Source organism: Nomascus leucogenys, chromosome 1a (genome assembly GCF_006542625.1).
Source record: "Nomascus leucogenys isolate Asia chromosome 1a, Asia_NLE_v1, whole genome shotgun sequence".
Classification (NCBI taxonomy): domain Eukaryota; kingdom Metazoa; phylum Chordata; class Mammalia; order Primates; family Hylobatidae; genus Nomascus; species Nomascus leucogenys.
In genome coordinates this window covers 39,793,486-39,813,625 of record NC_044381.1, presented here as the reverse complement: position 1 = coordinate 39,813,625, position 20,140 = coordinate 39,793,486, and the positions used below count along the sequence as shown (strand labels likewise).

At 37.3% G+C, this 20,140-nt stretch overlaps 1 protein-coding gene across 1 annotated transcript in view; it reads right to left on the bottom strand.

Annotated features, from left to right (window-relative positions):
- Nucleotides 1-20,140, bottom strand: part of LOC100597406 (ankyrin repeat domain-containing protein 20A2-like) — a 56,670-nt gene that overhangs the window by 18,557 nt on the left and 17,973 nt on the right. Inside the window, 2 exon segments of the mRNA XM_030801199.1 lie at nt 895-964; nt 3,514-3,544. Coding sequence (XP_030657059.1) covers nt 895-964; nt 3,514-3,544 — 101 coding nt within the window.

The window sequence follows — 20,140 nt, the reverse complement described above, 5'->3', positions numbered from 1 at the left end:
TACCATATTGGTATTAAGAGTCTCTGCTTCTAGAACTGGTTATTTGCATCAAAATACATGTTATTCAATTAGATAAAGTGTTTTATATAAACTCTTCATGGACAACTTATGAAATACACAAAAATCCCTTTGTGATACAAATTTTGAGAGCATAAATTTAAATTTCTACATTTCCACAATTTATATTTTTAAGTCAGATACAGTCTTGTTATGTTGCCCAGGTTTTTCTCAAACTCCTGGGCTCAAGCAATCTTCCTGCCTCAAACTCCCAAGTAGCAGGGACGACAGGTGTACACCAACACACTCAGCAATTTTTCTACAATTTTTAATATTTTTTAATCTCACTACAGAACCAATAATATAAGTAGAGAAACAATCTCTCCTAAAAACTACAGGATACCAAAATAATAAGTTTCCATGAAAAAAAAGCTATATGCTATGTGCTGAACATTTTTGTAACTAAAAGGTACCTGGGGGATTCCATGATTACTGCAAATAATTTGATCCACTGAAGATTTATACAGCCATAAATATTATGAAAGTCACACTCGTATGATTTAAAAGTCAAAGTGTTAGTATTTATCCAAATAAACCTTAACCAAATTTCATGTTTCCTCTATTGGAGAAAGCATTCCTTATGTGATTTTCCTGTCACTACTTATTTTCCAGTTCATTTTTTTCAGCTCCCCCATCACAGTACTTATCAATCTTTGTTAGTTACCAAAGTTAAACAAATTTTTTGAATCAACTAGCCATATGTATGTTTTTCTTTGACCAACTTTCCATTACCACCATAAAATAATGATAGGTATACCACTGCTAAGTTTCAAAAGTAAATACTATGCAAAACTACATTCAGAGTGAGAAAATTAATTTTACAAGAGACCACTTTACCTTAGTAGCAACACTCAAGTCTTTGTCATGTGATGCAGGCAATGAATCCACACACAGTTCATGGAAAATGCTTGAGAGCAAAAATACACAATGAAAATGAGCAAGTTGATTTCTTTATATCCAGCTTCCCCCTCAAAAAAGGAAAACATAATCTGGGGAAAAGTCAGTGATCTACTTATTAAATTATGATTCTTGATATAATTAAAATATGTCCTCTGTTGTAAAAGATTTTAGTTACCTATTTCTGCCTCCACCTGTCTAAATCTATAAAATAGTCAATGAAAACTAACCTTGAGCTCTGTAACAAATAGTGACAGTCAATATATTGGCAGAACCTGACAACAATTTACCCTCACAAATTATCTGTCCTGAAGCTGAACTTAAAATTCAATTAATGGATGGCATAAATTTTGTTACCTAATCTGGAAGAAAACTGATGTCCTAAAACAAGGTAGAAAGATCCACTGTCTCTTTTCCATGATCTATCTCTGGTTAAAAGACTAATCTGCTTCAATTCAAAATGGCAGTCTTGACTCCTCAGCATGGAACCCACTTAGGAAGGTCCTATTGCTTTCCTTTGCCCTAAATCACTACAGGGAATCCCCTGCAATACTTGAAATGTATGAAAGCTAAATGTACAAAAGTCAAATAACAAAGGTCTATATTCTTATTGAGAATATTTTTCCCAGAAAGATTAAAATATTAACAATTATTAAATCCCATTTTCACTCTATAGGACCTACCTTATTCAGGTCCACATAAACTAGCAAGCCCTTAAAAATTTTCATAGGCACTCAGACACCCAAGGAGAGAGACTGCCAGAAAAACGGAGTCCTGGTAGTTGTACCTCTATTTCCCTAAGTACTATCTAAATGTCTTTCTTCCTGCGGGCTCCCACTTCCAGATTCCACTTCTGCAGGGCTCCACAGAAGTCTCCAATCTTCAAATCTTCAGTCTATGAAAGCACAGATTCCTGAAAGGATGGCCTCAAATGACCAAGTGTAGGAACCCTCTATATCCCTGCTCCTAAAAAACAAGCTAACTGGAGTCTCCATCACCTGCCCCCAGCATAGACACACTACCAACTACCCAACTGAACTCCATGACTGGTTTGCCAGCCAGTCATGCCCCTGACCCAACCTACATGGACTTGGGAAGGACATCAGTGAATTGGGAAAAGAGGCAGAGGTGAAGAGACACCTGCCCTGTGCCACAGATCTATGTAGTTCACAATCTCCAGCCCCTTAGTATTCCAGGGGCTCTAAGCCACCCCTCTCTAAGTCAGGATGGAAGTAGATGATACCACATTTCTGTCTGCTGTAGACACTCCTCCCAGTGTCTCAAAATGTTTTAGCATCTTTCAGTAAAAATCTTCAAGTTTGTCAGTCCTTGATAAATAAAAAAAGCAGCAAATTTTTTAGAGCTCCCTTGAACCTTCTATTTTAATGTCCCTTTGTAGATAATTCCAAATATCTTGTGTGTCCGTCATCCTTATAATTTATCAATTGATAATTGTTTCTCTTCAAAATTGGCCTTCCCCTGCTCATTCCATTCTTACACACTTCCATTGGGTTCACCAGCAAATTCCACACTCATTCTATCCACTGGGTGCACGAGACTCACTCTCGTTTGTATTATTAAAACACATGCCAATAGGATATAAAAAGAAGGAAGAGTACTGGGCTTTAAAATGACTACAAATCTCATTTCTGCCAATTCCTATGTCTTAAAAAAAAAAGCATCTAATATTTTTGAGTCTCAAGTTCTCTATCTAAAGAATCACTTGACTAGAATGTTCAACACACGTGAAAATACTAGAAAGTATTTTAATTCACTCTAAGATTCCTTAAAATTCTGTAATTCTATGTGCTTTTGATGCTGTCTATAGGAAAATTGGGAATACATAGCCAGCAGAATGTGAAAAAATAATAGAATAAAGAAGCACCAGAAAAGCAGAGAAGAAAGTTTTAAAAAATCAAGACAAGATTATAGAAAATTCATGGAAAAAGAAACAAGACTAAAAAAGTATTATGGAAGTAAGCAGAAATACCTGCCTAAATGGAAAACAAACCTGGGATGTCAAATAATTTCTAAGACTTGCCTAAACTTGCTTTTGTAAAACTTACAGTCCTATGGCCAAAGCTAAGTCAGATCTGCCCTAAAGACTTTGATTGTAAAAATAAGATGCTGGTTACCACTGAAATTGTTAAATTTATTAGGACAAACTCTTGGACTAACCACATTCTAACAACAATCTTAATGAATCGATTAATCTGATTCAGACCTATACCTTGATCCAAGGGCTGCACAGATGTCTATCAATCTATGCTGAGGAGCAAGAGAAGGGATTTGGAAGGCAGGCAGGCTGACGATCAAAGTGGGCCAGCTACTTTGTTAACTATGGGATCATGAGGCAATTAATCAACTGCTCTAATCCATAGTTGTTTATTTAATAAACAGTAGGTTATAGGAACACAGATGTTGTGATGGCTTTATGAGATGATAAATGCATAGAACATATTACGATGTCTAGCCCAGAATACAACACTCAACAGATATTAGTTTCTTCCATCTATATTTCCCTAGTTAACATAATTTTTAAAATCTATAAAATCCTACCTGACTGCAGATTCATCAGAACTTCCAACATCTATTAAAGAAAAAGGCAACATGCATTTTAAATCAATAATAAATGTACAGAATATTAAAAGCATAAGAATGCACAGTGATGCATGCCTGTAATCCAAACTACTTGGGAGGATGAGGCAGGAGGATCACTTGAGGAACCCAGAAGTTTGAGACCAGCTTGGGAAACACAGCAAGACTCTACCTTCATAAAAAAAATTGTGCACACTTGTGTGTATGCTTTAGATCTGTTTTTTGTTGTTGTTGTTGTTTTTGTTTTGGTTTGGTTTGTTTTTATAAAGCATAAGACTGATGCTTTGTTACAAATAATTCCTTTGGGAGCATGCCTGGGACCTTATTAGAATTAACATTAATTATACCTATTGGTAAGTAATTAATGCAGTAAGAACTGTTACTTTTCTTTGTTTTTACTAAATGCAAAGAAGAATAAATTTATTAAAATTTGGTATCTACAAGTAAACTGCAGTATACAAGTCATCCTAGCCAAACCCTATGAGATTGAGTAAAAATGGTATTGTTAGCAGAACAGGTGTGATGAGTCAACAGTGTCAAAGAGCATGATTTCTGGACCAAAATATGAGGGGCTGTTAAAACAGAGTATACAGTAGTACCCCTTATCCACTATATGTGCAGAAAGACATACTTGACATGTTTTTCTCTGCTGTCACGCCACAGCAACAATCATCAACAAAGGAGGCTTCTGTGACCGAATGTGTGGAGAGTTTTTCCCCACCAACAAGCAAGCAATCATTCCTGCTGATGACACAATGCAATTCTCACACCCTATCTGCAGATAACATCAGATTCAATTTAATTTATAAATTGAACTTTATCATAGATATGTATGTATAGGAAAGAACAGTTTGTGATTCAGTACTATTCGTGGTTCCATGCACCCACTGGGAGTCTTGGAATATATCTCCCACAGTTAAGGGGGAACTACTGCACTTATTTTGTTATAACACAACACAGCCTCTTTAGACCTTCAGTTAAAACTGCTCAGTTTATGGTAAAACACTCTATCACCAGAAGCCAGCAAAACATAGGAATCAGACCAGAAACAGGAATCCTTGCAAAGACTTTCCAGCCACCAGTGGAAAAGAGCTCAAAAGAGATCAGTGTATTACTCTGGCTACTACTTTTTGGGGAAGGTGCTGGGTGGTTTACTTAGTTGTAGCTATTTGCTCTGCCCTACATATAACAAGGCCCAAATTCACCTGCCGTTTTACCTCCCACAGAAAAACCACTGGAAAGATCACTCCTTTAAGAGCTTATCCACTACGAACCACACCTCACATTCAGAGAGAAGCTTAAGAAACACTGGGGAGGTGTGGCAGGCTGCTGGGCAGTACTACATGATGTGAAAAATATATAGAAAGAAAACTATCAATGTCCTTTTACTAGCAGAATGTTCCAATGCTTGCCCTGCTCCCTAGTAGGGGAAAAAAATTCTTTTTCACCTCACATAAAGCAAAACTCTCTTGCCATCCCTCATGATAGAATCTAGTTGTAGGTGAGTCATGTCATTATAATAGACTGTTGTCAAACTCATCCCTCAAAGGAAGAGGATCAGTGAGGAACGTATGTATTTACCTATAGCATTCACTCTCTGGTCTTATTTCTAACTGAACGTAAGTAAGAAAGACTTTGTGATTCCAGTTTTACAAAGTACAATCCCTTGAACTTGTCCCCTTTCATTGCTAGAGAGTCTATCTGGACCCACCTCACAGAGCAAGAGGCCCCAGTTTGTGCTGTGTGGTACTGCATAGTGTCCTTTTCCTCAACCCTTTCCACTATGTGGCAAATACCTACACAAATCATGTTTTCTAAGTATGTAAAGCATATCTCATCAGCATATATCGTCCATTATAATGATAAAGAAGAAAAGAAAAACAAAAGGACAAAGAACATCTTAAATGACTACATTCAATTATGATGACATGTACAAGCTTCTTTTTAACTATTCAAAAAGATATCCACTGTATTATTCCAACTATATGACTCTTCCGAAAAAAGTAAAATTATGAAGACAGAGTAAAGATCAATGGTTGCCATGAGTTGCTAGGGTGAAAGGGAGACACGAACACGCATAGTAGAGAGAATTTTTAGGGCAGTGAAACTGTACTGTCAATAATATTACAATAATAGATACATGTCATTATACATTTGTCCAAATTCACAGAATGTACAGCATCAAGAGTGAAGCCTGATGTAAACTATGAACTTTGAGTGATTATAATGTGTCAATGTAGGTTCATCAGTTGTAACAAATGTACCACTCTCTGGTGGAAAATGCTAATAATGGGGGAGGCTATGCAAGTGTGGGAGGCATGGAATATATGAAAAGTCTCTGTACCTTCCTCGCAGTTTTGCTGTGAATGTAAAACTGCTCTAAGAAATAAAGTTATTGACTTAAAAATGATATTCACAGCTGGGCACGGTGGCTCATGCCTGTAATCTCAGCACTTTGGGAGGCAGAGGTGGGTGGATCATCTGAGGTCAGGAGTTCAAGACCAGCCTGGCCAACATGGTGAAACCTCATCTCTACTAAAAATACAAAAATTAGCCAGGCATGGTGGCAGGCTTCTGTAATTTCAGCTACTCGGGAGGCTGAGGCAGGAGAATCGCTCGAACCCAGGTGGCGGAGGTTGCAGTTAGCCAAGATCGCGCCACTACACTCCAGCCTGGATGACAGTGTGACTCTGTTTCAAACAAACAAACAAACAAAGATATTCACTGTCTATGCATCCCAGGATCCCCAGAACAAAAATTAAAAAAAAAAACAAAAACAAAAAAAAACGATGGCCAGGTGCAGTGGCTCATGCCTGTAATCCCAGCACTTTGGGAGGCCGAGATGGGTGGATCATGTGAGGTCAGGAGTTCGAGACCAGCCTAACCAACATGGCGAAACCCTGTCTCTATTAAATAAAAAAAATTACCAGGGCATGGTGGTGCATGCCTGCAGTCCCAGGTACTTGGGAGGCTGAGGCAGGAGAATCGCTTCAACCCAGGAGGTGGAGGTTGCAGTGAGCTGAGATTGTGTCATTGCACTGCAGCCTGGGCAACAACAGCTAAAGTCTGTCTCAAAAATAAAAATAGGATTGACTTGGCAATGAGGGCTCTTTTTTGGTTCCATATGAATTTTAAAGTAGTTTTTTCCAATTCTGTGAAGAAAGTCATTGGTAGCTTGATGGCGATAGCATTGAACAAAAGAACAAAGCTGAAGGCATCACGCTACCTGACTTCAAACTATACTACAAGGCTACAGTAACTAAAACAGCATGGTACTGGTACCAAAACAGAGATATAGACCAATGGAACAGAACAGAGCCCTCAGAAATAATGCCACATATCTACAACTATCTGATCTTTGACAAACCTGACAAAAACAAGAAATGGGGAAAGGATTCTCTATTTAATAAATGGTGCTGGGAAAACTGGCTAGCCATATGTAGAAAGCTGAAACTGGATCCCTTCCTTACACTTTGTACAAAAATTAATTCAAGATGGATTAAAGACTTAAATGTTAGACCTAAAGCCATAAAAACCCTAGAAGAAAACCTAGGCAATAACATTCAGGACATAGGCATGGGCAAGGACTTCATGTCTAAAACACCAAAAGCAATGGCAACAAAAGCCAAAATTGACAAATGGGATCTAATCAAACTAAAGAGCTTCTGCACAGCAAAAGAAACTACCATCAGAGTGAACAGGCAACCTACAGAATGGGAGAACAATTTTGCAATCTACCCATCTGACAAAGGGCTAATATCCAGAATCTACAATGAACTCAAACAAATTTACAAGAAAAAAACAACCCCATCAACAAGTGGGCAAAGGACATGAACAGACACTTCTCAAAAGAAGACATTTATGCAGCCAAAAGACACATGAAAAAATGCTCATCATCACTGGCCATCAGAGAAATGCAAATCAAAACCACAATGAGATACCATCTCACACCAGTTAGAAAGGTGATCATTAAAAAGTCAGGAAACAACAGGTGCTGGAGAGGATGTGGAGAAATAGGAACACTTTTACACTGTTGGTGGGACTGTAAACTAGTTCAACCATTGTGGAAGTCAGTGTGGCGATTCCTCAGGGATCTAGAACTAGAAATATCATTTGACCCAGCCATCTTGTTACTGGGTATATACCCAAAGGACTATAAATCATGCTGCTATAAAGACACATACACACGTATGTTTATTGTGGCACTATTCACAATAGCAAAGACTTGGAACCAACCCAAATGTCCAACAATAATAGACTGGATTAAGAAAATATGACACATATACATCATGGAATACTATGAAGCCATAAAAAATGATGAGTTCATGTCCTTTGTAGGGACATGGATGAAGCTGGAAACCATCATTCTCAGCAAGCTATCACAAGGACAAAAAACCAAACACTACATGTTCTCACTCATAGGTGGGAATTGAACAATGCGAACACATGGACACATGAAGAGGAACATCACACACCAGGGCCTGTTGTGGGGTGGGGGGAGGGTTAGAATTAGGAGATATACCTAATGTTAAATGATGAGTTAATGGGTGCAGCGCACCAACATGGCACATGTATACATATGTAACTAACCTGCACGTTGTGCACATGTACCCTAAAACTTAAAGTATAATTAAAAAAAGAAAAAGAAATAATAAAAAAAAGATATTCACTAACCTGTTAGTATGATATATTTAAGCAAGACACGGTGACCCTTAAAAATTAGAGATCATTGAAGACCAAAGTAGCATGTGGTCATTATTTTGCAAATTGAAGTATATATAATATATAAAATAAATAAATTTAATTGCATGCATAGGCAAGAAAATACTGATAAAATGATTGAATACCTTATCTTATTTCATAATTCTAAACAGGGATTTAGCACAATATGAAAAATAGATTATTAATGTAATCAAAATAAAAGACAATTTTTATTCTAATTTTAACTCAGAAATTATTATGCTTATTTAACAATTTTACTAAATGATTAGTGAGTTAAAAAGGACAGATTATAATTACCTAACATTGCTATGGTAACTTACATACAAATACCTGTTAGTCACCGAAAGTCAAAAAAGCAACTAGCATTATAACTTAAGATGGATCATACAACAGAAACTAGTATCAAGTTACCTTATCTTATAATATTGAGTGCTGTCAAAATGAAATTTTAAAACAACACCAAAAATTAAGTTGGGGTTACAAGTGTTGTGCAGAAAAGATTTCATATAGCAGGCAAGAGACTGCCATCCTTAGAAAGGCCTGCATGCAAGGCTGGCCCTTGGCTGGTGTTCAGGAACTTGGAATTGGGAGGGTTTCCACCATTCCCTGAGAAGAGTGGCTCACCGTGTCTAAAGTGTTTATAGAAACAGTGTGTTTAGTCTGAACAGCTGCTTTCCTTGTAAGAGTCTGGAATGTGGGTACATGTGAGGGAGAGAAACCTCCATAGAAAAACTTGGGCACTTAGTCTCTAATGAGACTCTGGTACTGGTAGACATCACTGCACATATGTTGTCAAAATGTGAGCCTGGGAGAATTAAGCAGATCTCGGGATCTCCACAGGAGAGAACTCCTGGAGGCTTGTGCCTAGTTTCCTCCAGAATTGACCACATGCACCTTTTTCCTCTACTAATTTTGCTTGTCCCCTTTCTTGTAATCAGTTAAAGATCTGAGTATGACTATTTACTGAGTCCTGTGAGTCCTTCTAGTGAACCACCAAACCTGGGGGTGGTCTTGGGAAACCTTGACACAAATGCATTGTGTAAGATTTGTATTAAGTTGATATGATACATGTAACTGTAATCAGATGGTTATTTCACAGAATAACTTTTCCTAATCTGTTTTTCTTTTTTTTTCCCTTGATATTTGACTTGGAGATTCTTGTATTTCTATATCTATCCAATTGAATAAAACCATAAAAGGAATAAATGACACAATAACGTCAGAAAATAATGTGAAATAAGCAGCAATCTTATTTTAACTGAATAAAAAATAGAGGATCTGGGTGATTGACAATATGTTCTATGATATAAATGTTTCTAAAAAAAAATGAAAAGGTGGTCAATTTTCTGCAACTCAACTGGGCTTAATTCCTTTTTATAATAATTGTGCAGGCCATGTGCAGTGGCTCATGCTTGTAAATCCCAGCATTTTGGGAGGCTGAGGCAGGAGGATCACTTGAGCCCAGAAGTTCCAGACCAGCCTGGGCAATATAGTGAGACCTCATCTATTAAACAAACAAACAAAAAAATCTTAAAAAGAAAATTAGCCAAGTGTGGTGGTGCATGCCTGTTTAGTCCCAGCTACTTGGGAGGCTAAGGTGAAAGATGAAAGGATCATTTAAGGCCAGGAAGCAGAAGTTGCAGTGAGCCAAGATGGCCCCAATTCACTCCAGTACTGGCAACAGAGGGAGTCCCTGTATCAAAAATAAATAAATAAATAAATGTGTATCAGGCCAGATGTAATTGCACAAGACTGTAGTCCCAGCTACTAAGGAGGATGAGGTAGGAGGACTGCTTCAGCCCAGGAGGTCAAGGCCACGGTGAGCTATGATTGTACCACTGAATAGACACTGTATTCTAGCCTAGGCAACATAGAGAGACCCCATCTCCTATAATAATAATTGATTCATTGTGCATCATTCAAGTAAATTGTATGACTGCAGAAAAACATATGACTATTGAATATACTATAATAGTCTACTACTGATCATAGAGTTCCTGTTTACTTGCTTCTAATCTTTTTCTTTGTTTCTTATAAAACTAAAAACGTGATTCACACATTAAAGGCAGTTCATCACAGAACAAGTCAAAAAGTCAAAAGAATTGCATCCAAACTGTAGGATGTGTTATCCACTGCTCCCTGCGAACAGTTGGATTTGGTCATTAAGAATCAGCAGGACTTTTAACTTTGTGTGTGTGTATGTGTGCATGTGTGTATGTGTATGTGTGTAAACTATGACAGATAAAATCATTTTCCTTCTGTAAGAATATGTAATATAACTTGTGCTTCTCATGAAGGAATTGCTTTTCTGTCTTCTGTGCTCAGTAGCTATCTTCAAAAAATAATCTCCTATTTGTATGGGTGCACACTGGTTCAGTTCTACAGTTCTTATTGCCATTTATTTATGGTACCAGAAAGGGATTGCTGAGTTCCCGGTTCTAAAGATAGTTACTTTCTTAGTGACACAAATCAATATGTAATACAGTTCACCCTTCAACAACAAGGGTTTCAACTGCAGGGATTCACTTACATGCAGATTTTCTTCTGCCTCTGCAACCCAGAGACAGCAAGATCCACCTCTCCTCTTCCTCCTCAGCCTAATCAACCTGAAGATCATGAAGACCTCTGTCAGGAGCTACTTATGCTTTATGAAAAGTCAACATGTTTTTCCTGATGATTTTCTTTCTAACAGCTTCATTTCTCTAGCTTACTTTATTGTATGAACACAGTGTATAACAATGCAACACAAACAAAATAAGTGCTTATCAACTGTTTATGTTATCAGGAAGGCTTCCAGCCAATGGTGGGGTATTAGTAGCTAAGGTGAAGGAATCAAAAGTTATACTCAGATTTTCAACTGCACAGGGATCAGAGTCCCTTACCCCCACATTATACATGGGTCAACTGTAATTATTTGTTTCCTAAATATAAACAATTTATTATAAAATAAAATGAGAAGATCCATTTGTATAACAAGTTCAATTTGTTATAATGTGACTATAGAGGAAACATACAACATACTAACTTAAACATGTTTCTTCTTATCTATGCAAAAATATTATATGGATTTTAGGGATCATAATTAAATAAATGAATTTTTTAAAACAATAATGTTTGAGTTTATAAATTAGCTACAACTACCTTCTTAAATAAATCTGAATTTCAAACTAAAGAAGTTAAATTTAAAAAATTAATTTACACATGTATATACATTATATACACATGCAATTTATACATATTTTTAAACTGGCCTTTTTTTTATTAATACTACCTTAATCCTGTATCTTACTTTTTATTTTCTTATCAAGAGTAGGACCACCAAGAGAAATAATACTGTATTCAGCAGTAGTATACACCTGTAATCTGTCTTTTTTCATCTCATTTTCCTTCCCCTGTGGCTAGAATCATGCTCAGAAATAAAAGGAAATTAATGCTTTCCCTGGATTCTGTTATTTTTTAAATTGCTCTCCAATGGCTCTTTTTCCAGATTTCTCTAAAGGAAGGCTATTCCCTTGCTATTCAGAGCTGTGTCCAAGGACCAGCACCAACATCACCTGAGCACTCATGAGAAATGCAGACTCCCATACCTGCTGAATCAGAATGTGCACTTTCCAGAAGCTCCTCAACTACTTCATGAAAATTTGAATGCCCTGTTCTACACTGATGTGCTTCCATATTGGTTTACCCTAATTGCCCTTTTTGGCCTAGCCTCAATTGCTTCCCTATTATGTCCCTGAATTTAATACTACATTATAAGCCATAATGTTTCTAATGAATTTTTAATCAGGCAATACCTTCTCTAATTAATTTCTTCTCCATAAATCACCCAACACTATTCTTTTCAATTATGTTAATTTGGCCTATATGATACTATCCTATGAGGTTACAACATTTTCTATAAAACCAAATTATAGCCATACATGGCTGACCATTTATGGTGATGTTCATCTATGGTAGATAAAACACAGGTCTGTGTGGTAAAGTACCTCAATCCTTAATGCCTCCCCAGTAGTGAGGATGACAGCAAGAGAAGGAAAATGTTACTCTAATTCTCTGACATATTTTGGTACCGGAAGCTCACTTTATCTGCCTTCCTATTTCTAACACCCTGTTCTTTCTTCTTTAATGGTGATCATTAAAAAGTCAGGAAACAACAGGTGCTGGAGAGGATGTGGAGAAATAGGAACACTTTTACACTGTTGGTGGGACAGTAAACTAGTTCAACCATTGTGGAAGACAGTGTGGTGATTCCTCAAGGATCTAGAATTAGAAATACCATTTGACCCAGCCATCCCATTACTGGTTATATACCCAAAGGATTATAAATCATGCTGCTATAAAGACACATGCACGCGTATGTTTATTGTGCCACTATTCACGATAGCAAAGACTTGGAACCAACCCAAATGTTCATCAATGATAGACTGGATTAAGAAAATGTGGCACTTACACACCATGGAATACTATGCAGCCATAAAAAGGATGAGTTCATGTCCTTTGTAGGGACATGGATGAAGCTGGAAACCATCATTCTGAGCAAACTGTCGCAAGGACAGAAAACTAAACACCGCATGTTCTCACTCATAGGTGGGAACTGAACAATGAGAACACTTGGACACAGGATGGGGAACATCACACACCAGGGCCTGTCATGGGGTAGGGGGAGGGGGGATAGCATTAGGAGATATACCTAATGTAAATGATGAGTTAATGGGGGCAGCACACCAACATGGCACATGTATACATATGTAACAAACCCGTACGTTGTGCACATGTACCCTAGAACTTAAAGTATAATAATAATAATAATAAAGGGTAATGTATGGCTTTAAAAGGTATATTTAATAGAATGTGAGTTGGGGCTAATAAAAAGCTTAAGAAATGTTAATCTAAAATCTCAATGTTAAGATTCCAGTTGAATGATACTAGAAAATATATTGTAACCCTCTTTGCTACTGATGACCTATTTCTAATTTATTTCCTTTTTAATTATGGCATAATTTCTCAACATAGCATATCAAAACTTATACACTCTTAAATATTAAAAAATAATACAAATGTAAGCAATATTTTAAATACAATATTTAATTATTAGATACATTAGGTATATTACTTATAACATTCCATTATATAAAAATTCATTTGTCTATTTATTCAGATTAAACAACTATTAAGGCTGAATGTCTCATGCCTGTAACCCCAGCACTTTGAGAGGCTGAGGTGGGCAGAACACTTGAGCCCAACAGTTAAAGACCAGCATGGGCAACAAGGCAAAACCCTGTCTCTACAAAACTCAGCCGAGCATGGTGACACAGGTCTATGGTGACATAGCTCTATTGTTTCAACTACTTGGATGGCTGAGGTGTGAGGATCCCCTGAGCCCAGGAAATGGAGATGGGAGTGAGCCAAGATCTCACCAGTGCCCTCCAGCCTGGGTGACAGAGTGAAACCTCATCTCAAAAAAACAACAAGTAAAATGCTTCTTACATGGAAGACTGTATTCTAGGTTCTAGGTACTCCAGGATACACAAAAATATGTTTACTGACCTCCAGTAGCTTATGGTATGCAGGAGCTTCCAATGATTATTTAAACAACTAAATAGAAAACCTTCTGAAATTCAAAATTTCAGAATATGATATGAGGACTTTGAGTGGTTATTTTATTTTTTAAGATGTAGTCTTGCTCTGTCACCCAGGCTGGAGTGCAATGGTGCCATCTTGGCTCACTGCGACCTCCGCCTCCTGGGTCCAAGCGATTCTCCTGCCTTGGCCTCCTGAGCAGCTGGGATTACAGGCATGCGCCATCATGCCTGGTTAATTTTTGTGCTTTTTTTTTTTTTTTTTTTTTTTTTAGAGACAGGGTTTCACCACCTTGGCCAGGCTGATCTTGAACTCCTGACCTCAGGTGATCTACCCACCTTGGCCTCCAAAAGTGCTGGGATTACAGGTGTGAGCCACCATGCCTGGCCAAGTAAATATTTTAAATAAACTACAATGACAAAATTATGATGATAAAGTCTTACCATATTGGTATTAAGAGTCTCTGCTTCTAGAACTGGTTATTTGCATCAAAATACATGTTATTCAATTAGATGAAGTGTTTTATATAAACTCTTCATGGACAACTCATAAAACACACAAAAATCCCTTTGCAATACAAATTTTGAGAACATAAATTTCTACATTTCCACAATTTATATTTTTAAATCAGATACAATGTTGCCTAGGCTGTTCTCAAACTCCTGGGTTCAAGCCATCTTCCTGCCTCAAACTCCCAAGTAGCAGGGACTACAGGTGTACACCACCACACTCAGCTATTTTTCTACAATTTTTAATATTGTTTAGTCTCACTACAGAACCAATAATATAAGTAGAGAAACAATCTCTCCTAAAAACTATAGGGTACCAAAACAATAAGTTTCCAAGAACAAAAGCTATATGCTATGTGCTGAACATTTTTGCCACTAAAAATTACCAGGAGGATTCCATGATTACTGTAAATAATTTGATCCACTGAAGATTTATAGAGGCACAAATATTAAGAAAGTCACACTCATATGATTTAGAAGTCAAAGTGTTAGTATTTATCCAAATAAAACTTAACCAAATTTCGTATTTCCTCTACTGGAGAAAGCATTTCCTAATGTGATTTTCCTGTCACTACTTATTTTACAGTTCATTTTTTTTTTCAGCTCCCACCGTGTCACAGTACTTATCAATCTTTGTTAGTTACCAAAGTTAAACAAATTTTTTGAATCAACTAGCCATATGTATGTTTTTCTCTGACCAACTTTCCATTACCACCATAAAACAATGATAGGTATACCACTGCTAAGTTTCAAAAGTAAATACTATGCAAAACTACATTCAGAGTGAGAAAATTAATTTTACAAGAGACCACTTTACCTTAGTAGCAACACTCAAGTCTTTGTCATGCGGTGCAGGCAATGAATCCACACACAGTTCATGGAAAACGCTTGAGAGCAAAAATACACAATGAAAATGAGCAAGTTGATTTCTTTACAATTTAACTGCCAGTTTATATCCAGCTTCCCCCTCAAAAAAGGAAAACACAATCTGGGGAAAGGTCAGTGATCTATATATTAAATTATGATTCTTGATATAATTAAAGTATGTCCTCTGTTATAAAAATAGATTTTAGTTACCTATTTCTGCCTCCACCTGTCTAAATCTATAAAATATTCAATGAAAACTAACCTTGAGCTTTATAAGAAATAGTGACAGTCAATATATTGGCAAAGCCTGACAATAATTTACCCTCACAAATTATCTGTCCTGAAGCTGAACTTAAAATTCAATTAATGGATGACATAAATTTTGTTACCTAATCTGGAAGAAAACTGATGACCTAAAACAAGGTAGAAAGATCCACTGTCTCTTTTCCATGATCTATCTCTGGTTAAAAGATTAATCTGCAGCACTTCAAAATGGCAGTCTGGACTCCTCAGCATGGAACCCACTTAGGAAGGTCCTATTGCTTTCCTTTGCCCTAAATTGGTACAGGAAATCCCCTGCAATACTTGAAATGTATGAAAGCTAAATGTACAAAAGTCAAATAACAAAGGTCTATGTTCTTATTGAGAATATTTTTCCCAGAAAGATTAAAATATTAACAATTATAAAATCCCATTATTTTCACTCTATAGGTCCTACCTTATTCAGGTCCACATAAACTAGCAAGCCTTTAAAAATTTTCATAGGCACTCAGACACCCAAGGAGAGAGACTGCCAGAAAAACGGAGTCCTGGTAGTTGTACCTCTATTTCCCTAAGTACTATCTAAGCATCTTTCTTCCTATGGGCTCCCACTTCCAGATTCCACTTCTGCAGGGCTCCACAGAAGTCTCCAATCTTCAAATCTTCAGTCTATGAAAGCACAGATTTCTGAAAGGATAGGAGCTCTCTATATCCCTGCTCCTAAAAAACTAGCTAACCGGAGTCTCCATCACCTGCCCCCAGCATAGACACACTACCAACTGCCCAACTGAACTCCATGACTGATCTGCCAGCCAATCATGCCCCTGGCCCAGCCTACATGGACTTGGGAAGGACATCAGTGAATTGGGAAAAGAGGCAGAGGTGAAGAGACACCTGCCCTGTGCCACAGATCTATGTAGTTCACAATCTCCAGCCCCTTAGTATTTCAGGGACTCTAAGCCACCCCTCTCTAAGTCAGGATGGAAGTAGATGACACCACATTTCTATCTGCTGTAGACACTCCTCCCAGTGTCTCAAAACGTTTTAGCATCTCTCAGTAAAAATCTTCAAGTTTGTCAGTCCTTGATTTAAAAAAAAGCAGCAAACTTTTTAGAGTTCGCTTGAACCTTCTATTTTAATGTGCCTTTGTATATAATTCCCAACATCTTGTATCCTTCATTTTTATAATCTCTCTTTATCAAACTTCATAAACCCCAATATTTTGATCTCTTACTGAAGAGTCCATACTCCTATCCAATCCAGTGTTGTTTATCTTCAAACTTGGCCTTCCCCTGCTCATTCCATTCTTATCTACTTCCATTGGGTTCACTAGCTAATTCCATTCTCATTCTATCCCCTGGGTGTACCAGACTCACTCCCGTTTGTATTATGAAAACACATGCCAATAGGATATAAAAAGAAGCAAGAGTACTGGGCTTTACCACGAGTTCAAATCTCATTTCTGCCAATTCCTATGTCTAAAAAAAAAGCATCCTAATCTCTTTGAGCCTCACATTCTCTATCTAGAGTATCACTTGACCAGAATGTTCAACACAGGTAAAAATACTAGAAGGTATTTTAATTCATTCCAAGATTCCTTAAAATTCTGTAATTCTATGTCCTCTTGATTCTCTATAGAAAAACTGTCCTCTATAGAAAAACTGGGAATACATAGCCATCAGAGTTTGAAAAAATAATAGAACAAAAGAAACACCAAGAAAACAGAGAAGAAAGTTTTAAAAAATCAAGACAAGATTATAGAAAAGTCATGGAAAAAGAAACAACACTAAAAAAAGTATTATGGAAGTAAGCAGAAATACTTGCCTAAATGGAAAACCAAACTGAGAAGTCAAATAATTTCTCTCTAAGACTTGCCTAAACTTGCTTTTGTAAAACTTACAGTCCTATGGCCAAAACTAAGTAAGATCAGCCCTAAAGCCTTTGATGGTAAAAATTAGATATTGGTTCCCACTGAAATTGTCATATTTATTAGGACAAACTCTTGGACTAACCACATTCTAACAATAACCTTAAATGAGAGTTTAAGGTATTTAAACCCTCATTAATGTAGACATTAATCAAATTAATGAATCGATTAATCTGATTCAGACCTATACCTTGATCCAAGGGCTGCACAGATGTCTATCAATCTATGCTGAGGAGCAAGAGAAGGGACTTGGAAGACAGGCAGGCTGATGATCAAAGTGGGCCAGCTACTTTGTTAACTATGGGATCATGAGGCAATTAATCAACTGCTCTAATCCATAGTTGTTTATTTAATAAACAGTAGGTTATAGGAACACAGATGTTGTGATGGCTTTATGAGATGATAAATGCATAGGACATATTAGGATGTCTAGCTCAGAATACAACACTCAACAGATATTAGTTTCTTCCATCTATATTTTCTTAGTTAATATAATTTTTTTAATCTATAAAACCCTACCTGACTGCAGATGCATCAGAACTTCCAATATCTATTAAAGAAAAGGGCAACATGCATTTTAAATCAATAATAAATGTACAGAATATTAAAAGCATAAGAATGCACAGTGATGCATGCCTGTAATTCAAACTACTTGGGAGGATGAGGAAGGAGGATCACTTGAGGAACCCAGAAGTTTGAGACCAGCTTGGGAAACATAGTAAGACTCTACCTTCATAAAAAAATTGTGCACACTTGTGTGTATGCTTTAGATCCTCTTTTGTTGTTGTTGTTTTTGTTTTGTTTGGTTTGGTTTTTTAAAGCATAAGACTGACCCTTTCCAGCTTCATCCATGTCCCTACAAAGGACATGAACTCATCATTTTTTATGGCTGCATAGTATTCCATGGTGTATATGTGCCACATTTTCTTTAAAAAGCTGGAAACCATCATTCTCAGTAAACTATTGCAAGGACAAAAAACCAAACACCGCATGTTCTCACTCATAGGTGGGAACTGAACAATGAGAACTCATGGACACAGGAAGGGGAACATCACATTCCGGGGACTGTTGTGGGGTGGGGGGAGGGGAGGGACAGCATTAGGAGATATACCTAATGCTAAATGACGAGTTAATGGGTGCAGCAAAACAACGTGGCACATGGATACATATGTAACAAACCTGCACATTGTGCACATGTACCCTAAAACCTAAAGTATAATAATAAAAAATAAAAAAGACTGATGCTTTGTTACAAAGCATTCCTTTGGGAGCATGCCTGAGACCTTATTAGAATTAACATTAATTATACCTATTGGTAGGTAATTAATGCAGTAAGAACTCTTCCCTTTGTATTTATTAGATGCAAAGAAGAATAAATTTATTAAAATTTGGTATTTACAAGTGAGCTGCAGTATACAAGACATCCTAGCCAAACTCTATGAGATTGGGTAAAAATGGTATTGTTAGCAGAACAGGTGTGATTAGTCAACAGTGTCAAAGAGCATGATTTGTGGACCAAAATATGAGGAGCAGTTAAAACAGAATATACAGTAGTACCCCTTATCCACTATATGTGCGGAAAGACGTACTTGACATGTTTTTCTCTGCTCTCACACCACAGAAACAATCATCAACAAAGAAGGCTTCTGTCACCAAATATGTGGAGAGTTTTTCCCCCACCAACAAGCATGCAATCATTCCTGCTGATGACACAATGCAATTCTCACACCCTATCTGCAGATAACATCAGATTCAATTTAATTTATAAATTAAACTTTATCATGATATGTATGTATAGGAAAAAACAGTTTGTGATTCAGTACTATTCGTGGTTTCCTGCATCCACTGGGGGTCTTGGAATGTATCTCCCACAGTTAAGGAGGAACTACTGCACTTATTTTGTTATGACACAACACAGCCTCTCTAGCTCTTCAGTTCAAACTGTTCAGTTTAGGATAAAACACCCTGTCACCAGAAGCCAGCAAAACATAAGAATCAGACCAGAAACAGAAATCCTTGCAGACTTTCCAGCCACCAGTGGAGAAGAGCTCAAGAAAGATCAGTGTGTTACTCTGGCTAATATTCTTCTGGGGAGGGTGTGGGTGGTTTCCTTAGTTGTAGCTATTTGCTCTGCCCTACGTATATCAAGGCCCAAATTCACCTGCCGTTTTACCTCCCACAGAAAGAACCACTGGAAAGATCACTCCTTTAAGAGCTTATCCACATTCAGAGAGAAGCTGAAGAAACACTGGGGAGGTATGGCAGGCTGCTGGGCAGTATTAACTTTTTTTTTTTTCTTTTTTTTTTTTTTTTTTTTTTTTGAGACGGAGTCTTTCTCTGTCCCCCAGGCTGGAGTGCAGTGGCGCAGTCTCGGCTCACTGCAACCTCCGCCTCCCGGGTTCACGCCATTCTCCTGCCTCAGCCTCCCGAGTAGCTGGGACTACAGGCGCCCGCCAACACGGCCGGGCAGTATTATCTGATGTGAAAAATATATAGAAAGAAAACTATCAATGTCCTTTTACTACCACAATGTTCCAATGCTTGCCCTTCTCCCTAGTAGGAGAAAAAAATTCTTTTTCACCTCATATAAAGCAAAACTCCCTTGCCATCCCTCATGACAGAATCTAGTTGTAGGTGAGTCACACCATCATAATACAGGCTGTTGTCAACCTCATCCCTCAAAGGAAGAGGATCAGTGAGGAACTTATGTATTTACCTATAG